The 26276-nt window shown below is 36.9% G+C and overlaps 1 protein-coding gene across 2 annotated transcripts in view; it reads right to left on the bottom strand.

The window, feature by feature from the left end:
* RhoGEF64C (Rho guanine nucleotide exchange factor at 64C) overlaps positions 1-26276 on the bottom strand; it is a 52469-nt gene that overhangs the window by 2355 nt on the left and 23838 nt on the right. The window contains exons 2-12 of one of the 2 annotated variants that reach the window (XM_089866418.1): positions 15875-16831; positions 15223-15764; positions 13765-15131; positions 6278-6666; positions 5685-6072; positions 4766-5526; positions 4547-4699; positions 4309-4392; positions 3550-3810; positions 1504-1620; positions 156-566 (exon numbers count right to left, since the gene is read on the bottom strand). In XM_089866418.1, coding sequence (XP_089722544.1) covers positions 156-566; positions 1504-1620; positions 3550-3810; positions 4309-4392; positions 4547-4699; positions 4766-5526; positions 5685-6072; positions 6278-6666; positions 13765-15131; positions 15223-15764; positions 15875-16750 — 5349 coding nt within the window. In that variant the 5' untranslated portion in view covers positions 16751-16831. The remainder of the gene's footprint in view (positions 1-155; positions 567-1503; positions 1621-3549; positions 3811-4308; positions 4393-4546; positions 4700-4765; positions 5527-5684; positions 6073-6277; positions 6667-13764; positions 15132-15222; positions 15765-15874; positions 16832-26276) is intronic. The other variant, XM_089866419.1, reaches the window with a different exon arrangement.

Here is a 26276-nt window from a genome sequence, read left to right as displayed (position 1 = left end):
TAATACTTCAGTTATGTAACATGATTCTTCCCAGGCTAACCACCCTTTTTTTGGGAAGAATCATGTTACAATTACCCCGCCCGCTTTGTGGTACACTTCTCTCCAAAAGAAGTATTATATACTTCTGTTACGAGTAAATAAAAAACGAAACATACCCTAAACTGCACTAATCGTCCATTCTTTTCCCGGATGAGTAAAAGAGTAGCGTCTCTAATTCCCGTATTGCGAGGAAAGAAAACACCATCTTCATCGTCGGCCGTTTCCGGTCTGTAATTGGCGTTGGGTTTGCCCAGCGTTACCAGTAGACCGTGTAAGGGGGTCAGTTTCAAAGGCTTCACTTTCTTGTTGCCTTGAAGGCGAGCTTCCGTCGAAGTGTTGGTACCGTTATGGGTGCCGTTAGGGCCCGACCCGGACCCGTCACCCGCTGGAGAGGAAGGTGAGGAGAGACCACTTTCGCCCATTTGCAAGCTGTTACGGTGAGATCCGACCACAGTGGCGCAAAGTAGACGACCGGCTAAAACGAACCTGACTTCGTCGCGATTCCATTTCAAGATTTCCAAAGCCATCTATAATATGGGCGATAAATAATAGGACTTTGTTGACTTTTATCGGACAAGGAGTACTAATACATAGGAGTATCTATTTCCCTCTAATTACGCCTATAAAATATAACAGCACTTGGTGACATTAACAAATCACGCGTAAAATTAATTAAATAGCTTAATTGGTATTGCAATAAACAATACCTACATTGTTAACGGTATTCATTAAAACAGCAGTGCTCGATTAAAAATTTTTATTTCAAATCTAAATTTACTCTACTTAGACCCTTATCAGCCTCAATTCCGGAATATAAACTTTATTTTCAGTACAGCCGCCTTTTAGCCTAAATAAGTCGATGTACTAAGTCAGGAGGACAACGGGCAATAGCAAGCAGTTCATCGCTACATTTTATCAAGGGTCGCAACAATAAGTACGTAAGTTTTGAAATAAAACCGGATTCCCATAAAAAAACAAAAAAAACACTCATCTCCTCAAAATTCCATATCAATCTTAAAATACACGATCATAGGTACGTAAGAATAGGTCATTGTGTCCTCATGTTCTTTTTTGCTTTTTAAAGATGAAGATTCAAGCGATAACTTTAAAACAATTGATTCAATCATAAGTTTATAAGATATGTTCCTTATAAGTTTCTCACTGGTAACTTAGAAACTGGAGCTTGTCATGAAGTGAGGGGGGTAGGTCATAGATTCGAGGTAAAGCGATGATTGCCTGGTGAGGCGCTGTCAAAGGCTTAGTAATACAGACTAAATAGGACCTAGTCCTGCAAAATTAATTAACCACCGAGTGTATAACTTCAATTCTCGCTTCCGTCGTTCTCGAACTAGCTCTCATACAGTAAGTCTCAAGTTAGTATTACGAAGTATAGGTAGGTGTCATACTTTTAGAACAAACACATCTTATAAACTTATGATACAATATATATATAGGCCTATATACCTTTCTGAGTTTGATACTGCTGATATCGTCAACGACGTTACTGAGCCTTCTATGATTAGAGGATGATATGTTCGATATCCGCCTCCATATCCTTGTGGCTCCCGATCCTTTAGTTTGCTATAAGATTAAGGAGACAAAAATAGACCACACATTAAGATCGTCAAATGCTTTTCTTAAAAAAAAAAGATAGAACAATATATTTTCTTATCTATAGAAAAATATCGCCTTGTACCAGCAATCATAGATAAATATCTTCTCTATAAATAACCTAACTAGTTACTTTTTTTTAAAAAAAAATAATAATTTAAATATTTCTTCAAGAATGCGATTAAATTTGACAGAAACTAGTTTTTCTTCTACTGTTGGAGAGAGACTGGAGGGTCTTTTGATTTTAATATTTTTCTAGTGACTTATGGATGGTGGTGGTGATGGTGGTTGCGACGAACGTTTAACTTTCAAGGAGACTAAAGTAATTAACCCGTTTTCGACTCCTGAAAGGAATTTTAACAAGTTCTCAATATTTCTTTTTTCTTTAAGTTAATTTAAAAAAGGGGAGCAATTAAAATTTTTCGAGTTGCAGTGTTGTAATTCTGATTTCATTAGAGATGCAGCTAGGGAACCAAAGAAACTGAACAGACAATGATTTATAATTTAATTAAGGGGTCATCCATAAAACACTACAAACTGTGACCCGGACGGCAAAAATTCAAGATTAATAATAGAACACTAAGAGCTTAAAAATGAATACAATTTAACTATCAATTAGTATTAAACGATAGAAATACCTTCAGTTTGTTCTTCCAGCTGTTAAAATCGACAGTACACAAAATGTTCGTACCGTTACTCCTTGTCATATTTGCTTATTTAAATAAAAACGTTCAAGCGCGGGTCGTTTAACTCTGCAATAATATACACCTAACGCAACCGATGTTGGTTTGAGCTGACGATTTTATGGAAATGTATCTTTCGAATGCCAAAGCAAAAACTAAACCCCAATGCGTTCCATTACAAATGTTTCCCCCATCCGGATGACGCGCTTGAGTCATTCCAATAATTCTGTTCCGTCAATTTCTTGGCAGACTAAAAATACCTGCCAAAAGATGCCTAGTCCAGTAGTCCTACTCGAACGCCTCAGAGATGATTTTATTTTTTTTTTATCTTTTTGATTATCATTATAGGTAAGATATAAGGTAACCCTTATGTTCAGTCAGTCATGTGATAGAATTTCTTTGAAGGAAGTATAAACGAATGCGTCGTTGCCCTAGACGTGTTTTCCTCGTACGGTTGTTAGAAAGATTAATTTATTCAATAGAAACTCGATTGAATCATTTTAAAACGTATTAGGTATAAGGGTATGTGATTTTGAATTTATAATGGGGATGATTGATGTAAGTAATATCTTGGATGTGTTATTTGACGAAGATATAGCTACGTGATGAGGAACCAATCAGATAGGGACTAGTGATTTCGTATCGGATTGGAGACATAATAATAAGGGGAAGAGGGATAAATTTGCATAATGACTAATTTAAATTAATTTCAAAATATATATGGAAATAGACGCGGAAAATTGGGCTTGTTAGAAAGTGGATATCGCAATTTGACCTTGCCCGATTTGAATGTATTCTTAATGCTTTCCGGAGTTGAAAATTTGCTTAATTAATTAGTATAATTAATATTAATTAGATAAATTTTGAAAGTAAACGAAATCGCCGGTGAGCTAATAGCTCAATTATAACTCGAGAACTCGACCAATTTTTTCAGATTGTTTAGGATTTGAGTAGGGGATCAAAATTTGCATAAAGAATAATAATGGCTTGCAGTAAGTCAAGTTTCGCTAAATCTTAACAAAATTGCTTATATAACGTTTGTGAAACTACAGTATTTGTAAAACTAACAGCTCAACAATTTAAAAACCATTTTTAGAGACGCCTTTCTTTATAAGCCTTCCAAGAACTAATTTTTAAGTTCAAAGTTTAAGTTATAAACTATCACCTTTAAAGGCGTTGTTCGGTAAAAAAGCAACATACCAGAAAAGACATTTACCTGATTTATGTGTTCGAGATGAAGTTCGATTTTCTGCTGGGCCTCACGCAGGGCTTCTCTGTCTTGGTGATGATAAGGAGTGACTTTATGCAGACGAGATAATAGTAAGGGGTACTTTGTGACCCTTTGAACCGGGACCATCAAAAAGGCCGGCAAGTTCATGCGTCGAAGTAAAGTGTTCTCCATTTGGGAAACGCGTAGGAAGATCCGCAATAGTTCCTTCTCTTTCTCCAAGTTAGTTAACAGAAGCGAAGCCGAGGCCTGAACCACCACGTAAAACAAAACTAAATTTTAACCCTTTTAACACTTTCCTCCCAACTTCATCATAAATTAGTTATAAAAATGGCGCGAAAATAATTAATGAACATCCTGCATGGTGAAAAGCCAGTAAGGTAACTCAATTTCGATGGAAATTTGATTAACACAAAGTTAAACTTCGTTCAAGTAAAAGTACATAGGTTTAAGCTAGATCAGGGTTCATCAACTTTTAGAAAACCGATTTCCCTGAGTTTACCAGGTTTGTATGAACCCTGTAGATTCTAACGTAATACAATTTCAACAGAATCAGATGAAGACAAAGTATTCAAAGGCCTAGGCAATTGCCGCTTTAATTGTAAGGAAAATACGTGACGTTTAATAACTTCGGGTTAAACTACTTCGAGACAAAATCGCGGCTATTTCTAGCGATGATTAATTAATCTTTAAGCGTTATTCTCTTTCATAAAAACGTAGGCGTAAAAATGAAGTATCATCTCTTACCTGTCTGACGCAATAGGTTTCGAACGCGTGTAACATCGTCGTTGATTCGAGAAAGAGTTTGCCAATATTGACGGTGGTGTAATCCTGATACGAGAAAAGAAATATTTTGCGGAAAGTTGTTTTAGAAAACGTGTTTGGTACCATACAACATCCTATTTTCAATATTTGACGTTATAGGCCTACTCCGTCCGTCAAGTTATTTTGATTTATGAATTTTATGAGAATGACTCAGACTCACTTCGTCCCCTTGTTCAGTGGCGATATCTGTGGCATCGTGGAGCTTTTCGGCGAACTGTCCATTCACCCTGACCAGTTCGTCCAGATTGAGGAAGATCGCCTTTAAATGCTCCTTGGTCAAGAGACCAGCCACTTCCATGGGACGTTGAAATTCCTAAACGGGACGTTAGGTTATAAAACGTTTAGGCTAACACTTAACCATCAAAACATTAATACTAACCTCTTTAATTATTCTCAAATCACGTCCGTATTTCAACTCAGTCTCAACAATCTCCGAGATGATCTCTTTCCTTTCGGCCCTTCTTCGGTCGCACTTCTTACAGACCAATGGACAAAACAACTGTCCGGAGAGTTCATCTTCGACTGGTTCCACGGGTTGATCACAATCCGCGCATAAAAGTTCGTCTTCGGGGGCTCCGTCTTGACCATCGGCCCCGGGAGGTTTCTTGGCCACGAAGCGTCTTAACCGGACGCTAGGCTTAGAGGTTTCTGTCCCGACACCACTATCGGCCCGTTCAACTTCCGCCGAGGAAGCCGAATGACCGTTGGTCACTACCTGATGGTTGTCTTTCTCAGATATCGCGTCTTGTTCTTTGTTGACATGGTCGATAACTACACCATTGGTCACTATACCAGTAAAGGGCTTAAGAATGAATTCGGAAGTCTCTCCATTATGATGTCCACTATCCTCCAAGTCTTCGTCGTCAATATCATCGTCGTTACCACTATTGGCGCTACTTCCGGTACTGGAATGACTCAGGGTGCTTATCCTATTGTTACGGTTATTCTCATCACGTTCCCTTTTGGCTTCTTCTTCCATTTCGTTAATTTCCGTTATAAAATCTTCTGATAAGATGATACCACGTTCCTTAGCGTCCTCCAAGTAGTGCAGAATCTCGGCCCTTGATGCCCCTTCGAAGAATGACCTGGGTTGACCATCGCAAGGCGAGAAATCGTTGGACATAATGAAGTCACTAAGAGCTGTAAGAAACAGAATGTTTTTATTAGAACCAATGAATAAGTATCAAGTTCGAGGGTCATCATGTCCTTCAGAAAGGACTGAAGGTCAGTGGATCGCGTTACATTGCTACAACCCACGTCTGATGTTATGAAGTTGTTTATATAAAGAGAAATCTTACATTTATGTTTCTTTTCTTCAACGGCCACGTTATCCGGTAGTTCTTCATAGATTGGTTCACCCGATCGAGCATCGTCGTAAATATCAACTTGGGTGACTTCGATATCGGGAAGATTAATTTCGGCGTACATTTCGCTCTCTTTATCGGACACGGACGCGGCAGCGGCGGCGCCATTGACCTCTTTGACCTCAGTTTCAGGGTTATTCGTCCGTTGCTGATTCGCGAGGCGATTTTCTGGTTCCGTTTCGCTTGACAATCCAGGCAATGTTGGTGAACTTCTAGGGTTACTAACTTCCTCGGTGGCCGGTTCCGGTTGGCTTGTCTCTTCCGTTTTCGCCGTAGAGTCCGATGACTGATTTTCGTCGACATTGACGTAGAAAGTGCTAGACTGAAGAACCCCCAACCGTAAAGTTTTCTTAATTACACTGTTATTTATGTAAAATTTTACGTAATTGGGTGGTTTTTTTGATATAATTTATGATGCCTAAAACTCGTGTTTTGTAACTAAAGATTAATTAGGCTTAACAAGAATTTCTAAGGGCATTATAACTAAGCCTATCATTACTTATGACGTATTAAGATGATGTAATTACCGAAAGCTTCAGCACTCGTTCTTCAACGTGCCCCTGCTTGGACACTTCCGTCCGTTTAGTTTGACCTTGGTTATTATCATCTTTGGGTTTTGTAGTAGTAGTAGTTGTAGTAGTGATTACGTCATTACATTTGCCGCCATTTCTTAAGTCTTCGTATTGTTGCTGCTGCTGATGGTCAGGGATTGGGAAGCTCTCAACCTTCCCCCGCTGACCTTTGGCGGCGTTCTCGTCAAAATGGCGGACGGCGAGTTCATCACGTTGGATGTTTTCCACTGATTGGGAAACTCCTGACGTTGATGACTCGAGGTCAATAGGTCTTGGCACTGCGGGGGAAGGCTGCCCGTTTTTTTGGGCCGTCGTGGTTGGCGTTGCTGTAGATTCGGCTGCTGCTAAGAATCATAAAAGAAACCAGGAAATAATTGATTAAATAAGTCTTTGCGAGCGACGAATTATCTCTAAATATCTATGAACTCTGTTTGGCTTTTTCAATGGAGTCGAGCGTGAGCGCACGCTTCGTTCGGAGCCCACCCTGTGTGCCTAATTATAATTTCAAATTCGAGCTAATAAACAAAACAGAACTAAAGCGCTATTTTTTGACGTAATTTGAACGTCAAGGGTCTGTGACTCCTGAGATTATAAACTGTACTAGAGGCCTCTCTCTCTCCTGTCTCACTCACTAATGTTCCCAGGTGATATATGGCAAAGATTCTGGGTTACGAAAATTTGGGTGAAGAATTATTTTTTCTGAAGACAGAGTTATTCAAGATAATTTTAGGCCTTGAACTAAGTGTAATTAGTATCCATAATACAACGATATTGCGCTTTCAAAATTGTACAAAATCGCGATAAATAATTGCAAATTCGCGATAAATAATTGCAAATTCGCGATAAATAATTGCAAATTCGCGATAAATAATTGCAAATTCGCGATAAATAATTATAAGTTCGCGATACATAATTGTGAATTTGAGATAAATAATTCTAAAATTGTATTAATTAAAAATAAAAATTATGAACACTTTACGCAAGACTTAATTTAAAATTGAAACAAGAATGTAATAAATTAGAAATAAATTATCCTAAATTAAAATACCTACACTACTAGTTCTATTGTTTAGACGAAAACAAACAAATTATTCGGAAAAGCAAAAAAAAAAAAAAAATTCAATATCGTTATTTTTTTTTTGTTTTTCGCAACAATATTTTCCCTCTTGGGCACGTGCCATTATTGAAAAAATCATTATTAAAATTTAATGACATTTTCCTCGTGTCTTTCGAGAATACAAAAGAAAATCAAATTTGCTTTCGAATAATTTGATATTTCACAAGGATACCTTGACGACGACGACGGTAATCTGTATTTTAGATATTTTTCCCGAATTTTTTGAAGGCCTGTTCAAACATTAAAAACTGGAAAAACCTAATAACAACAGAAGCGCAGTGTTCGAGTAAAAAAAATAAGTTTTAAAAGGAAATAAAAACACGTATACATAGGCATATAGATAGGTAAAAATTAAATAAAAAATAAAATTCACCTCAAAACTCAAAAACCCGGATTTTGAAAAATACGCTCTTTAGAAATAAACTTTTAAAAAACTAGGATGCACTTAAGCTGCTGCTGGTTTTTGTTCAAAATTTAAAACTAACTATGGAGCTGTTAAATATAATCTAGAAAAATTATTTGAGGGTGGAGAGGTGTTTGTTATTTTTGTAAAATTTAAAATAGCGTGAAGATGAAAATAATAAGTTAAATTAAACTGACATTCCTTTAATTTTGTGTTTGTGCGGAGTTAATAGATTTTTTTCAATTAATTTTGAAGTTAATTACACTTAGCAAAAATTAAAAAGTAATTTTTCAAATAATTAATATTTTATAAAGCAATTTTGTCAACTTATCTTCCAACATTTTTAATTAGTTTTTATTAATAACCGTCGGAAATAAAGTTAATCACACTTAGCAAAAATTAAAAGTAATTTAGAATTAATTGATATTTTATAGAACAATTTTGTCAACTTTTCTTCCTACATTATTATTTTTTTAATTAGTTTTTATTAATAACAATCGGTACCAAATCCTCCAAAATGAGTTGTTATTAGCTCGATTATTATTTAAAACCAGAAAAAGATTCCGAGATTTAGATTTGTTAAGCCTAAATAAGTTTAAGAAAATCTCCTTATTCTTTCCCTTCATTTCTTTCAAAAATTCAGAAATTTAGAAATTCAAAACACAGGCGTTTTCTTGTTTTTACTCTACGCAGGTATAAAACGCGAGTCTATCTTTGCTTGAATGACATAATGGCTTAATTCGACCAAAAAAACCACCCAAAAAAAGTGACTACACCTTTTATTATAAATGATTATTTGGGTTGACGCTTTTTATAATAAAGAAAGAATTTTTTTAAAAGATTACGGGAGATATCACGTCTAAGTACGAGACCACGACCACGAGTGGGTCGTGGTCCTAGCGGCGAAATTAAATTTTAAGTATAGGGTATCGTTATAAAAATGAGTTTTTAAACACATTTTTGAAGATATTTAAGTGAACTAGCACTATACAGGGTGTTTCTGATAAGTCTGCATACCATAAATTAAGTCTGGGGATGTTCTTTGGGAAATCGATTTTGACTATAGAAAATTTCTAGAAAACTTCTATCTCCATTTTGTTTTCCACAAGGGACACTGTTTCAAATCGAGTTAAGATTGGTTAAAGTATTTTAGGGATGACCCCTTAAATTTAATTAAGAAACTGATTCAAGACAATGATTTCTAATTTAATTAATTAAGGGGTCATTCCTAAAGCCCATCAATTAAGTAACAAATACCGTCTCTTCATATTTGAAGTGAAAATAATACCCTAGAGTAACGATAAACATTTACCACATTTCAAAATATGAAGGAAATATTTAAACAATGGTAAATTACAAAAAAAGTCAACAAAACGTGACCCTCAGTTTCTTATCCTTGATTTACGATATTATGATTTCAATATATACCACACTTTTAAAACTTCATTAGCGTGACATCGCGTGAAATAATTCAATGTCGAGCAACAAACCCGCTCACGTTAAATCGTGACATCTCATTCAATCCGTGGAATTTAAATTTAATAAAAAATAAAATACCGTTGGTAACTTTATGAACACGTTAAATTGTACCATGAATGCCAACAATGATTCCCCTCTTTTGACCCAGAATTCATTCATGAAGTACTTATTTCTAATACAATATCACCATAAGTTTATAAGATATATTCCATAAGTATGTCACTTCGTAATGCTAGAGACTTACAGCTCGAGATAACTAGTTCGAGAACGACGGAAGCGAGAATTGAAGTCCTACACTCTGTGGTTAATTAATTTTGCAGGACCAAGTTCCATCTAGGTCCTAATTAGTCTGCATTACTAAATAGTTTGACAGCGCCTCACCAGGCGTCCCTCGCTTTACCTCGAATCTATGACCTACCTCCCTCACTTCATGACAAGCTCCAGTTTCTAAGTTACCAGTGACAAACTTATGGTGAACATACCTTATGAACAATATTCATGGGATAATTCATATCTAAATGGTAAACTGGTAGGTAACTTAGTGCGAACTTAAGTCTTATAACAGTAAAGAAAGAAAGAAGTCAGAGACTCAGACACAAACGAACGGTTATCTCGGTCAAGGTTGAACCATGCAGTCGCTCGTCGACTTCACTGGAACGCGAGTGCAAAAATCTAGAGTATGGTAACGTATAAATTTATACCAACGTAACTCGACACTGGTATCTAAGAATTAACGCTACCTTGAATACCTTTGCTAATTGTATAAGGCAAAACTGGCATAACTAACGGTTAACGAAGGACAACCACTTTATACTATACAACCGCGGAAAAAGAAAGAAAAAACCCAAAGAGCATGAAATCTTATTAGAGGTAAAACCAGGTATCTCTACAGGCATTAATTTCATGAAGATACGTCGTTTTGACGTTTAAAAATTATGAAATGGTATTACGGTACCCTCATTCGTCATCGTCTCGTAAAGAAAAACCCGGGATCCATTTTAATATCTCTTTCTTTCTTTCTCTGTCTTTAAACTTTGCTTTTGATGTCTAAAAGAAGGTTAGCTTCTTAACAAAGGGGAATTTCAAAATTCAAAATTAATACGGCGGCAGCCTACGTATTTATTCGATTTTTATTTGAAGAAACCGGTACCTCCAATTTATTATCTTATCATTTTATAACAGCCGAGAAATATTTATGCTTAATTTAATTTTTTTCTTTCCTTTTACTTAAATTTCTTAACGCCAACCATTTCGAATTATCGTAATGTCGACCTGGATTCTTGCCTAATTCATAAGGAAAAAAATTTCATCTCATTTTTTTTTTCCAAAATTCAAAATTTGCTTAAGTAACAATTTTCCAATTTTCAAGATTTCTTTTTGATTTAAATGTAATTTTCACTTCGCAATTTTGAAATGTTTTTCGTAAGGAACCTTATCTATGTATAAATTAACTAAAAGTTTAATTTAATTAATGAAGTTTGAACACTCAAATCGTAACTCGAAAACTGTATCCCTTGTGGCAAAATGGAGATAGGAGTTTTTAGACTCAAAATCGATTTCCCAAAGAACATCCCCCTTAATTTATGGTATGCAGACTTATCAGAAACACCCTGTATATTTCTATATTTAATTTGTAATATTAAACAAATGTTGATTCAGCGTTCGTAAAATACCCGCAACCATCATTAAAGTAACCTATTTAATATTCAATATATCTGTTTGAAAACCCTACGGATTAGAAATTCCATTAGATTTAATAAATATTTAACCACCACTACTATACATTTACATTGGGTAACGGATTTCTTAGATTAGTCCTATCATAAGTTTATAAGATATGTTCCGTTCCATAAGTATGACACTACCAATACTTCGTAATGATGCTATGCTGAGAGACTTACAGCTCGAGATAACTAGTTCGAGGGCGAACGACGGAAGCGAGAATTGAAGTCCTACACTCGGTTAATTAATTAATTTTGCAGGACCAAGTTCCATCTAGCTCCTATTTAGTCTGCATTACTAAGCCTTTGACAGCGCCTCACCAGGCGTCTTCGCTTTACCCTGAATCTATGACCTACCTCCCTCACTTCAAAATTACAAGCTCCAGTTTCTAAGTTACCAGTGACAAACTTATGGAAGGAACATATCTTATAAACTTATGTCCTATAAGATATCAACGAAAATTAAAAAATATATATATTTTCTCTGCAGATCTTGCAAAACTAGCGATACCAGAACGAGAACGAGATTTCAAGCATTTCCTAACTATAGTACTTAAGCGAAGATAACTGGATTTAAAAATAAAAAAAAAATAAAAAATAAACGTCAAACAACATATTTTAATTCAGGTTCTTCTAGTCATGGTATGATAGTAAAGACTTAAGTAAGATCCGCGTGAAAAATGGTTGTTTCGTCTAGGGTCTTCGAGAGTCTAGACCAGTTTTGGCTATCTACGCGTAGCTTCATTAGATCACCTCTTCTTTTACTGACCGATATTCGCTTTGAAAAATTGAGATAAAAATCACCCTTTTTCCACACCTGTATTAGAGTTTATAATCTCGGTTTAACACTCGTCATATAACTGTTTAATTGTCCTGGCCTTTACGTGTACGATAATTCAGTGTCCTCAATTATATAGAGGTTTTAAGGACCCTCAGTCAATTAAGGTACTGTTCCATGGGTTGAGATTGTTATCAACTATGGCCCTGGGTGCCCTCAGAAGATATTAGGTTACCGTGTGTTGACACTGGTTACCGATGTTACGTCATAGATTCTCAGGCCTTATATATTATAGAGAGCTACGTCTTACCATTGGTAGCCATATTGGTGGATTTTTAATTAGCAGTATCTCCGTTAAAATAACCTCATTAATCTTATTAATATAGACTAAATACTTAAGGAGAGGGACTATAACCCCCCCCCCCTTTCCAAAGAAATAGGTCAAAATAGACCACTCTCAAAGGTCAAGTGTAAAACAGAGTCTGTTGTTTGGAAGGGGTCTATTAGTTACTTGGATACTGATGTTGTGTTTCAAATCAAAATTTTCCACTAATTATTATACCTTATTTTTGAATATCTAACGAGTGTTACAACCCTGAGTACCCAAAAAAACACTTTTAAAAGCCACTTTAAAAAATGTCCTACAGAGGCTTATCACAAACGCTGTTAGCGTTAATGAGTGCAACAGGATTTTTCGAGACAATTTACGAGGCCAACTTATAATACTTACAACTACCGAGTACAGACGACTACACACAGAGTGTTGCGTTCCCTCCAAAAACTATAAACTTCGACAAAAAAAAAAACACGAGTGCGATTAAGAAATATGCCGAAGGTAAAACAGTTCCTAAAAGGTAGCGTTAAAATGTTTTCTTTTTTAGCGGATTACCCCGTAAAAAAATGTTTTAAAAAGAATCTAGCCCATATTCCTCCGCTTCAAACATACATATACAAGTTCCGCCCAAAAACTTAAATGCCTCTGGGGTTTGCTTTAATTTTAAATAAATCAAAAATGGTTGCTCTCTATCTAACATTGATATTAAACCCAAATTTAATATTAGATAATTTACCAATTTTAAAATTTTAAAAACGGAAATTCGGGATGAATTGTTTGTAATTAAATAAACCAAAATTAATGGGGAAGTATTATTTAACTTCCTGGAAATGGAGGAGTTTATTTTTAAACTTTCACTTTTGAATCAACAAACCATTATTATAATCTCCGCGCCTAGAGGAGATAACATTTAAATCCAATTAAAATTTAGGTTCTTTTAATTTTTTTGTTATTATCGTTTTGTTTATGATATCACGTATTTCTATATTCAAAGTTAATTTTAGAATTTATTTGTTTTAAAAATAAATTTCAATCTAATTCTTTTAATCAAATAAAAGTGTGCTACTGTAAATTAACTTTAAATATAAATAATAATCAGATGTTGAATATTTTTGAAAAAAAAAAGGGGTTTTAAAAACATTTGAAATCTCATAAAGGCTAGTTAGTTATATCGGAACAAAAGGACTTATTTGTGTGTTGAAATCGTGCTTTTTTTCCTCACGAAATTCGAGGCACGCGAGACATAGGAATACCAAGAAATAGGGGTTGGTCATTCACTCATTTTTGAATATTAAAAATAAGAAGAAAAAACCCCTTATGAAACTTGTTTAAGTTCCATTTTCCTGTCTTCCCAAAAAGAATTTGTGTGTGCGGTACTTGCACGATTTGGTAATTTTGCAAAGGGAAAAATTTCAACAACGTATAACGACGTGATTTACACTGTTTTGAAATCTAACAATGAAGAGGTTTAGTCACGAAGGGGGGAGGGGATACCCGTGTTTATATACTTAAAGTCCATAAGTACTTAACATTAATGGCTATGTTAAACATGACCCAACAACAAGCATTTCAGTATCCCTTGAAAAAAAATAAATGTATAAGGAACTAACCTGGATCAAATTCCTTGAATTCGATGCCAGAAGTTCGTTCTTCCGGTTTATTGGAACTGGAACCAGTAGTCTCACTAGCTCCGCCACCGGAAGTAGTATTCGTCGTTGAATTATCACTATTCGCGTTACTGTTAGGGTTCCGAATTGTCCAGGAGCTTCGTAGCGAGCTGGGACACTTCAAGTACGTCTCTACACTTTGAAACTCTTCACCAATCATCTGAGGATCGGTCCTCGAAGAAGAACCGGAAGAAAGGTTGGTGGCTTGACTAGGCCCGTCATCCGATTCCGATTCGGGAATGACGGCGTCTTCGGCAGCCACTTCCTCTTCGGAATCCCAGCGATTGTCTTCGATGTGTTCTATCACCAAGGCTTCGTCGTTCTGTCCTACACCAAAGCGCACTTGCTTGGAACTTCCGCTCGTTGAACCACCGCTACCGTTACCACTACCGGAAGTACTCTGCGACGACGGTGTCTTCTTTAAAATAGACCTGACGGTTAAGTTGGCCAAACCGGATGTGGCCACTGGGCTAGGAACATCCGTGGTTGTGGTTGTTGTGGGTATGGGAGGAGGGCTGGTAGTCGGTGGACTGACCGTAGGCAGAGGGGCGAAAGTGGACATGGGCATCGGCGTAATTTTTGTCGTTGGAGAACGGGGTGGTAAGGGAGGAGGTGTTATTTCAGAAACAGCGTAAGGCGAGGCCACCTTCGTAGCGGACGACGGTAGAGGAGGGGGTGGAGGTGGCGGAGGCGGTATTGTAGGCCTTTCTAGCGTCCTTTTAGGAGAGAGATTACTCTTGTCGGGCGGTGACAACGCGTGGTTGGTATTCACTCGCGGTACACTGGGTATCGGCACGGCCAAAGGTCGCGTCGGAGAGTGCGAAACGCGGTTGATTCCGGCGGAATTGGTCGGCATAGGAGGCGGTAAAGGCGGCGGAGCTGGATGATTCTGGTAAGAATTAGAGTTACTAGAGTTATTGTGCATCTGCGGCTGATTGAAAGTAAGAGGTGTCGCGAATCGCGAGGGCGAACTGGAAAATGTTCTACCGCCACTATTAACGCTGGCGCTCGTGGCTCCATAGGTACTATTGGAGCTGTACAACGACCCTTGGTAGTGGGAAGAAGAACCCGAGCTGGATTGTGGAGGTGAAGAATACGCCGAAGATAAAGATGAGACCGAAGACGCACTATTGGAGAAACGCGAAGGGGGTGAAGTGGAAGGGTTGCTGCTTGCCGGGACTACCACGTTGGGTTTGCGAGCTGGAGGAGGCGAATAAGAGATACGCAAGTCCTTGAACTTGGAAAGATCGTAACTCGCATCGCTGTCCTCCTCATCGTCATCGTAGTCCGGTTCTGGGACCGACACGAAACTGAAGAGAAAGTAATGGCCATTTTACTATCTCACTCAATTTGAAAGGGGTACCTTTCTAACCACGAACATGTACTAATATTTCAACTTACCCATCATCAGAGTCTATTCCCAAAGGAGCGACTGGTGCGATTCTAGTTGTCCCGGCCAACTTCCTATTACCACCGTGAGAGTGAGGTCTCCCTCCGATGGACGTTTCGGAACCGCCAATTCCCGGGTCACTCTCAGATCCCGTGGAACGTCTTTCTTCGGACCATCGAGGGGCTAATTTTTTGTTCTTCTCGGCTAATTCCTCGACGATGTTATCACTGAGATCATCCTCGTCAGCATCACTGTCCATTTCGGCCGTCTTAATGTACTGCTTGACCATATCGTAGGCGGTCAAATCGCACTCCAAGATGGATTTCCGGGAGGCTACGGAACTGAATTTGTTGGCCTCTAATTTCTTACGGGTACCGGTACTCATGCCAGGAGGTGAAGTGATACGACGGTTTCCAACATTAATCTTGTTCGATGACTCGGAATGATGTCTGACGTGTTTGTTATTGTTATTATTGTTGCTGCTGCCAGAAGTTTGTTTGTTGTTGGGAGGGGAATGTTTGGGAGAGTGGCGTCGAGCGGGAGAATCGGTTTTCTAAAAATGAAAATACAAACATCCGTTTAAAACACGAATAAACAAAAAAAAAGTGAATTTAACACAAAATTAGAGAATCTAATAACTATAAGGTTAATTTATGTAATTACCTGATTAGAAGACGTTGCGGAAGGTGGGGACTTCAACTCCCCATCCAACCTTTCCTCTGTCAGAGCATAAAGCTCAATTTTCTCCGGCAAAATGCTTTTCCTCCTGGGCGAAATGGACCCACTTCCGCTAATACTGGACGAACTTGTAACTCTCAAAGACCCTCCTGGTCTCGGTGGACAAGTGCAAGGTATCGAAGTCGGCGTTTCTGGAGGCGAAGACAAAGCACTAGACATTTCCTGAGCCACATCCTCGTAGATGGGCTCTCCGATATTCAGGAATGTTTCCCAAGGTGAAACCGAAACCCGACCAACCCTCCTAGGGGCGGTGACGTGTACACCACCCAAAGCAGCCGCTGATCCTCTTCGGTTACTAGCTTGCCTGGCACCCGTTGATCCTCCGTACAGCGCGGCGTATGACGGTGGAGGAGGTCTTAGTTCACCATAAATGGCGCTGGTTGACAAGGCCGAAACAGACCCGTACTTGTCCCTCGGATGTCGGTAATAGATGGGACTAACTTCGTCCGGGTATTTGGGACCCTTCGTGGAAGACCCTTGCTTTTTCCCGATAGTTCTCTTAGCCAAGAGATGTAATTGCTTCTTCAACTTCCCACCAGCGGTTGAAGGATTAGTCGGGGACCCTTGAACGTTGACTTGCGTCAAGGGATGACTTGAAATGGCCATTGCCGGATGATGGTGCTGTTGAACGGGCACCATTCGATGATGAACCGGCGAAAGGTGTATGGGCATCCGGTGAGGAGACGGATGTCCTGGTGGATGCCTTGTCCCCTCAAAGTGCATCCTCCGGTAATGGTCTTCGACCAGCATGTCTCGGGAACGTCCCAGGGACGCTTCAATTTGGAGACGTAAACTCTCCATTGATCTTTGTAAAGGTTATTTTAGGGTTTTAACGCCTAAAATAGTCTCGGTCGTCGGAATTTCGAATAACATCGAGGTATTCTGTAAAACAAACGAAAAAAATAAAACCATTATTTAACGAACTGAATTATTCTTAGTTAGATCCGCGTTAACAATTTAAATTTTAACACCCGTTTAGCTCACTTAAATAATAAATGAAATGGAAGAATAACTTCAAAACGATTCGTTAACGCGCGGTAATTAAGACGGGAAAGATGAAACTTAACTCAATCAAGTGTTACAAAGACTACTACTATATGTTCGTATTAATGAAACACTAGAAATTAAAAAAGATAACTTTTTCCTTCAATAGAAAAAGTGTTACTAATAAAAGTAAAGATTTATAGTAAAAATAGGTTAACATTAATAACTTTTAAGGTTTTTTCGTTAAACTTATTTTGAATAAGTTTAATGGGACGTATAGAGAGTTCGAGCCATTTGGCAAGAGGTACCAAAAAGTAACATTTTTCCTTGTACTTTGAATCAACTGCAACTTTGACTATAAAAACCCCCAGAACAAAAAACAAAGAATTCTTATTTTTATTATTTTTTTAAAACAGCAAACATAACAATGGTTGCTCAGTTAGACTAGTACCAAACTACAAAAACGTAGTTGTATTTCTGTAACTAATTTTCCTGTAAACTTATAAACATTTTTGAAGAAAATTTTCCGACTTCTTTAATTTTTTTTTTTCATTGTCAAAACGGTGGCAAAAAGTCTTTATAAGAAAATCCCCTAAATTTGGGTCAAACAACGGTACGACGTATGGGTCAATTAGTCAGCAAGAAGGGGGGGGGGGTTACTTCCGAATGCGTGAAACTATAAGAAACTAGTATAACTAGTCAAAGAACTTCTCTATAAAGTAGATTATCGCGAAGTTGTTAAAAATAAATTAATGTAATAAAAGTTAAAGGATAAGAGAAACACGAGGGTTATTAGACTTTTGTTAATTTTGAAAATCCCTAGTGTTGAAACAACTAAGGGTGAAAAAAAGAATGAAATTCGTACCTGGGAACTAAAAAATCTGGTGGTTCAGCAGATTATTTTGTAAGAACTTAGAAGCTTTTTTTCTGGGTAAAAATGGGGGTTACTTCTACAATGGTTGTGATTTATTATCATACCCAAAATCCTTTGTTTCATGCTGGTAAATTTTCTTTTTTTTCTTCTAATCAAGGGGAACCTCTATACTCTATCTCTATAGTACAGTTAAAATTAGGCAGGGCCTTGGTTCGTTCGTTCGTTTACGCAACGTCAGTAAGTACTGTATAATATAATGAATAATAAAATGGAGAATAATGAAGATGAATCAAAAATGCATTATTTATTACGGAAATACGAGACCGAAAGAGCAAAAAAATAAATGATAATATTGTGGGGGATAATCTGGTAATTTTTTTTTTTTTTTCACTAAAATATTTGGGAAATTCTGAAGTTTACTCGTTCAAGCGTGGATTGAAATGCAGCCTAGGAAACGGTTCGGTTTTAAGTATATAAAGGGTATTATTTTGTATCATATTAAGATTGAAAATACCTATAAATATTTATGCAGATGATAAATAACTTCAGGGTTAAACTCTTGTATAATGACACTTAAAATAGTCAGTTAATATCCGCGTACTACGTACAAATCTCTCCTAAATCTTGAAACTCATGAACCATGAAGCGACTATGAAACACGTGGTGAGATATAGAAGTACAGTTTCTGAGCTAATTATTAATTTCTTAATTATTGAAAGCGTTATTGCATTTTACAATAAGTACAAAGCGTAGTTACAATCTATTAATTTAAAAATATATTAAAAAGAAAATCATATTTTAAAACACAAAATTGATTAAAAATTTAACGAATTCGGTAGCTTATTCGGCAGTGGTAAAGATACCAAAAACAAGTTGATAAAACCAAAAACAGTACCTCTCGTCTTAACAAATATAATTCAAGAAAAGAAGACCGTAAACCTAAACTTCACTTGTCTTAAAGGTTGGAAAAAAAAAACGACCATTTAAGTGATAGAATCATTTCACGAATTCTGTTGGATGCCCGGTAGTTAAATAGTGGTGGTAATATCGTTGATAAGGCTTCATGGCACTGCACGCACTGCACACTCGCGCGCTTTTTCAGAAGCGTAAACAATAAAATAAAAAACTTTCAAGAATTTCACGCGGTACGGTTTCTTTACGTTTAAACTTTTATGCTCTTGGAATTTTATTAGTTTCGCTTGCCCAAGCATTATGCGAAAAAAAGAAAAAATATGCTGTGTGTGTTTTAAGAGTTTGAACTCGTGATGGCGAAGAACCGAAGTCAAAAGTACCCGCCCTTTTTCTCAGGGGTCGTGCACCTCCGTCGAGGTATATAGGAAGCAAGGAAGGGGCACCACCATAAAATATGGGAACTAGGAAGACCGGTAACGATACTGCCCAAGGAGAATTTTTTTATCTAAATCGTTTATTTTGCTAAATTTTTTCTTCTGCTCCTTGGAGGTAAGGAGACTGTTCAAAGAGAGACAGTGAAATTTTATGTTTGTGTGTTCGATATTATCGATTGTAAACTAACGAAGCCTACCAAGGGAACGGTAGACGTCTGGATCTATTTTTGGAGTAGACTTTTAAAAAATAAACAAAAATAGGGATAATGTATTATGTTTTGGAAGGGTTTACGTAAGAGGAGCCGTTGTTGGTCAAAGGGTTGTGTTTTACTAACTGTGATTGGTTGGACAAGGGTTGTTTTACGAAGGGAATTAAGCTGTGATTGGTTGAAGTTGCACATTTAAAAAAGTCAAAGGAAAGTGATAGGTTCAGGCCTCTGGTTCGGGGTATTTCCAAATAGGGAGCAAGTCTGTGATTAGTTGAGGGTACATATTACGTAATACAAATAGAAGCTGTGATTGGCTGTGGGTGCAAATTACGAAATTTAATGGGGAGTGATAATTCAATTGGTTCAGGGTGTTCTCGAAATACAAAAGAGTGCAAAAGATGGGACCACTTAAACCTCCAATACAGTCCCCTACGATGTTCATTTCTCAACCCTCACACAACGCGCATGTACCCAACTTACAACCATAGCCAAAAAGAGCGCAATGCACACAATGCCTCTCATAATATGTACCTGCCGTTATTCATAGACCCAGCTAGCCACCAGACCTTTTTTTCCCGAAAACGTGTGTCAACAAAACCCAACGTCGACTATGAGGTCCTAAAAAAGAAGAATCCCATACCAACAAAGGGTCCCCAATGTAAAGGCGCGTGCCCACTACCTACGCCAAAAACCATGAAACAGAGTTTTGTGTGTTAAGGGCAAAGAAAGCCTTTTTTCTTTGCCCAGCAATGCCAATGCCAAGTTACCAACCCATCAGTCTTAGAGACTTGGTGGCTATTGCTGGCGTGCCGTTATATTGATTTTTAGTACTAACGCTATCTTAAAAAGGGTGAAACTTCACAGTTCGAAACACGCTTTACATATTGCAACTGTACTCCTTTCAAGGGTGGATTCTAGTATAGTCTGAGAAATAGGAACTTTAAGAGCGTAGGGTGTATCCCAAAGAGAATGTACTCTCTCTTTCTCATCCGGCTGATAAAGACGCTGGTTAAGTTGGTATAAAAGGAAACTCAAACCGCCCATAAGATATTGTTTTTCGCCGCAAACTGCATCATGGATACTTCGTAAATTAGGTTTGACATGGTAAAAAAAGAACCTCGAGAAAAGGAGAGAGTTTGAAATTGAGACGGACATATTCTAAATCCGGTTGGGAAGAAATAATGGTATGTGGTGTATTTTTAGCCCCGAATTGCGTAACTTCTTCCCACACTTTTGCGAGAATAAGATGTAGGAGCTAAAGTCAATGCGTAAAAATCAATATGTCTATAACAGATACGTATGTAGTTGTTCCCTATAGGGTTAGTAAAAATACCGAAAATAGAATTTCACTTTACATCACAAGAGAGAACTAAGTCAAATACTTATGGGTGGACAAACCTAAGTTACATTTACTGCAGGATTTGACAGTACAAAGAAATCTATAAACATGAACCTAACCAAAAATGTTCCAATCTCCAAAGTGCTTCAAAAGTTTAACTAATTTCTTATTGGAGAGAATTAAAAATGATTACGTAATATCGTCTAGTAATATTCAAGTATAACTCTGATTGGACGACCAAAGGAGGTATAATAAAGCATCTAAAAGCCTCTTCGATGTAACTAACTAAGAGGAAAACCCCTGGGGGGAGGGTAAAACTTTGCCTTACGTTCCACCTCGTCTTTCGGCGCCTGCGCTCTAGGCGTTTTGGGTCAACCTCCGCGTATGTCTGATGGGGTCATATTGAAGAAGTTTATTAACTATACACGCATTCAGTTATTTACCCTTGGTATTACGTTATCTTTACTTATGTTATAAGATCCCCTAAGGTAAAAACCCACCGTCAGTGTAACACGACCTAAGTCGTAACCATATTGAATGAAGTATCACAAGCATAAGTTTATAAGTGATATGTTCCATAAGTATAACGACACTACCTATACTTCGTAATGCTAGAGAGTTTCTTGCAGCTCGAGCTAGTTCGAGAGAGAACGACGGAAGTGAGAACTGGAAGTCCTACACTCGATGGTTAATTAATTTTGCAGCTAGGACTTCCATCTAGGTCCTATTTAGTCTGCAATACTAAGCCTTTGACAGCAGCGCCTCACCAGGCCTCCCTCGCTTTACCCTGAATCTATGACCTACCTCACTCACTTCATGACAAGCTCCAGTTTGGAACCAATGACAAACTTATGGAATGAACATATCTTATAAACTTATGCCAGGTATATTACATAACGGATAAAGTAAAGGGTGAATGATGATACCCTTTCATTTTACCGGCAAAGTTTCTTCTTTACCAAGTCATAATTCCGTTGGTTACCCGAGAAGAAAATAACAATATTTTTCTTTGGCTTATACGTAATTTATCATAATATTACTATCCCTTTTTTTATTATCCGGATACGCTTACGCTTTTTAGTCCAGTCTAGACTCCGACGACGCGGTTAATGACGTGTACAGCACGCACATGAGCTACGTAATGTTCTTTCGAATATACTATTTCCTAGTTTCCATATTGTACAATGCATTCCAAAAAACATAATATATTGGCAAGAAAAGAAAGCTCGCATACTTCCCAAAGGCGTATCATATTTTGCGTTGCTATGGTTCCAAATGGTAGAAAATACAACTAAACTGTTATGATGACTTTTTATGAAAAGAGCCTATACTTTCTATGAAAACCATTCCATATGGTTCTTCTGTGTGGTGGAACAAGAGGTTAAATAACTTTTCTTATTACAAGGCGTAGTTTCGTGAATTTTTTTTAACCCTTTTTGATGGACTTCCGGGGATGAAGAAAGCTATAGCAATTATAATTTCTAATCAGTTTTCTTTTTCTGACTAACAAATCAGGATCGAGATAAGACCTTTTAAAATAAACTGAACTGGACACATTTTTTAAAGTTCCTAGGAGACTTCTGAGACTGCAGTACCAAGAAGGTATTTATCATGACATCAGAACGTTAATCAAAGGTATCGCGTTTAAGTAAACAATCTGGTTTCAGGTTGTTTTTCTTACTATTTTCGCTGGGTTCCCCAAGTGCATTATGGGTTATTATGACCTTTTCAACCTAAACCAAGTGGGTAGGCAACCCTCAGTATCAGTACTTACAAGGGGGTTGATACATTGCCATCTCTGCGCACTCTCATGTTACAAAGAGACTACAGCGAGATGGAAGGCAGAGTTTAGTTGCATCGAAATGGTCTATGAAGTATACTTTCCCTTCGTTGCCAAATCCTGATTCAATAAACAGAGGTTTACAAACCACAATCAAGGAAGGAAGGAAGGAAGGGCGGGTGGTTTATAACTCGGTTTAAAAAGAAGTTATTCCCAATGTTAGCACGCATTAATGTCCCCTGCGGAATTCCTGAACTGGAACAATCAAGTCTTCTTCAACAAAAACGAATCAATCTAGTTTTTGTCTGTCTCTCTTTTTTTATCATTTGATGTCTATAGAAAGTGTATAACCGCGAGTCCTTCTGCAGGTTGAGGCCATGGTCCGATGATGAAGTTAAGTCAATTTTGCAGCAGGAAGAGTTGATTGAACTCCGGGGTCCTCTCCACTATACTCTTTGTGACCACCAAACGATAAATCTCTTTGGACTTTTTATTATTTTTTTCTTTTCTCGTTTAGTGTACTTATCAGACGGAATTAAGGTTGAATCTTTTTTTTCTTTTTCGGATCGGTTTAGAAGATGCTTAACCTCGAGGGGTAAGATATTCGGTAGGCTCCTCGCAATGTCTTGAAACCTTTGAAGAAATATGTGACGAAATCATGAAATTTTCTACGATATAAGTGACAAAATCTTCGATAATAATTGCGAAATCTTCGATAATAATCGCGAAATCTTCGATAATAATCGCGTAATCTTCGATAATAATCACGTAATCTTCGATAATAATCACGTAATCTTAGATAATAATCACGTAATCTTCGATAATAATCACGTAATCTTAGATAATAATCACGTAATCTTAGATAATAATCACGTAATCTTCGATAATAATCACGTAATCTTCGATAATAATCACGTAATCTTCGATAAAATCACGATATCTTCGATAAAATCACGATACCTTCGATAAAATCACGATACCTTCGATAAAGTCACGGAATCTTCGACAAAATCATGGAATCTTCTTCGAAATCACGAAATATCTGACGAAATCCCGTACGATATTTTGACTGTGGATGTCGGACCCCTCGACTTGTGTGGCGTATTGACATCGAAGAACCACGGAAAAACTATCGCGTGCGGATATATATTTTTTCAATAGCAAAGGAACGAATGCAGCAGTCTGAACCCTTATTTGTTCGCCTGGAGTGTTATGGAATTAAAATTTCTTATTTATCTTGCAGGTAGTAGCGAAGAACTCTCCAAATTTAATTAGTGGTCTTCGTTGTGGTTTCTATTGGACGACAAGTACTTTCTTTTTCTTCATATATAGACATATAAAATTGATAGTAAGGCATTGAGCTTAACGTACAATAAAAGCCATAACATGAAGTAAAATAGTCTAGACAGTAGACACGAAGAATTTTTTTCTACTTAATTTTCCCAGAATGAATTTGAATTATTAACCGTTCACGGCAACTAAGTTGACGGAAACTGTCAAAAAACCATTTCCAAAAATGACAAATCACAGACCTCGTAAACTTAAAACTTAAAATAATTACACCAATTTTCTTTAAATAAAAATATCAAATCCTTCCGGTATAGTCAAAATTCAGAATACATTTAAATATATTTTTCCCATCTCATTATGTATAGTACGCCGTGGACAGGAATTCCGTTATAAAAAAACTTCAACTTTCCCACAAATTATTCAAGGAAAACGTCTGGAAAATTATTTCCAGGAATAAAATTAAGAAAAAAAAACATATAACGAAAACTAAACCCCTTAAAGCAAAATGAAATAAGTCAAGCAGGGAAAAAAAGCGAGTAAAAGCAATACATATTAAAGATGCATTGACGATGATACAATCAAAGGGCTGAGACTGCCAATTCTACAAAGGTATCTTTCTATTAACAGTATAGAAGAGGCGATAATCGTCTCGTGAAATGGAAGTTCACGTGCGGTTTAATGAATTTAATCAAATGAAACACGAATAATGAATGTAGTATAACTTATGTTGTGGTAAAGAGACTACAACTACAGCCTGCAAAATCATGTTAAACACGAGGAGGCATGGCTTTTGCCTCTACCAGGGAGTCTGGCCTCCTTGTGTAAATTGTATGAATCCTCCTTGTCCGAAAACTATGTATTGGCGATTCAGAATATTCATGGACCACCTTCATAAATTCACACAGATTCACGAGGAAAGAATAGACGCAATGACAATGTAATTATCCTTCAAAAAACTGTCTTTATCCATGGGATTTTTCTTCAGTGTAACGAGTTTTAAATTAACACCGCCGTAGGTCGGAGCCATCTTTCACTACCGGCCGCTATAGCTGCGTGTCTCGAAACGGAAGAATGGAGATTCCGTTCCGGTGATGGTGATGTGTTGATATTACTAGTTATAATATACCTAAGACAACCTTATCTGGCTATATTACAACTGGGACAGACGGCTATCTTTACCTATAGTACCAGTCTCAGGTAACGTTGACTAATTCGTAAGATCATACAAGACACCGATAGAAAACGTTCGTCAATGTTTGTATAATGTTTGGCTAAGCATCACTAATTTCAGAGACTCGGCCGGCGCACAGTAAAAAAATGTGTAACAAATACAAAAGACTTCGACGGTTGAGCTTTGAGAACGATAACCTTTGCTAAGCCTAACTTCGATTGTTTCCAATCTTAATTTTTTATAAGTTACAAAAAAAATATATAAAGATGAAGAAGTAATAAAAAACAATAAAAAAATGTTTGAAACATTTTTCATTAATTTTATCTTTACTTCCGTCAACAATCAAAAAGACGTGCTTTTTTATTTGTTCAGTTTTAAAACTTACCCAAGCTTGTCAACAATTAAAAATTTAATTTTCCAACGAATGAATTAAATATAATTTTGATAATTATTTGGGGTTTTTACGTGGAATTTTGGAAACGAAAATAAATTTTAATTGTGAAACATTTCTTTAATTCTTTTTCTAAAATCCTGTTGTGACTGTAATTTTATAAATAACAATACAACTAGAATGCAATAAACAATGCACCTCAAACCTTTAATTTATAGTATCATAAATAAATAAATTGATACCTTTACTAGTTAGTAAACTGCCCAATAAGACAGACAGACATAAAAATATGTCAAAAATTGTCTACTTAAGAACTGTACTCTACTTATGGTTATAACTTTAACCCTTTACAGCTATTTTTTTCTGACACCGGACTTAATGCACCAAGTAACGCACGTAAAACAATTGTTTAAAATAATCTAAGATATTAAACTTCCGGGATTTTATGTTTAAAGAAAATCTACGCGCTTAATAAAAAGTCCCGATAAATATCAAAGTTCAGACGCGTGATAATGAACAATTGTATTATGATTTTATGTTTTTCTTTCTCTTTATATTTCTTAATATTCACGTCTGCTAGCTTAATTAGGTGTAAAGCTAAGCCTAAATTCGTCAAGCTTGGTTCGGTGCAGCATTTAAAAAAACACGAACGAACGAATGGTGGAACGAATGCGATGAAAAAGCGATTAAAAAGTTGAACTTTATCGCATCACGATCAAAATTTACAACTAGAAATTATCGCAGTATGCTCAAATCGGTTTGAATTTGAACCCATCGCACGTATTGTACGAATTACTAAGTGTGTTACTTGTTACCCATGACCTAACGGCGCTCCTAAAGGGTTAGGGAGAGATGTTTCGAGAGATTTAATTACTTAAGCCTAATCATTAAAGAAAACCTCAAAGATGATTGACTGGTTGGTTATATTAGACCGTCGTCTGCA

The sequence above is a fragment of the Phalangium opilio genome, unplaced genomic scaffold (assembly GCF_054372755.1).
Source record: "Phalangium opilio isolate 3A_F unplaced genomic scaffold, DU_Popi_V2 ptg000017l_1, whole genome shotgun sequence".
NCBI lineage: Eukaryota > Metazoa > Arthropoda > Arachnida > Opiliones > Phalangiidae > Phalangium > Phalangium opilio.
This window is presented reverse-complemented; position numbering and strand designations above follow the sequence as displayed.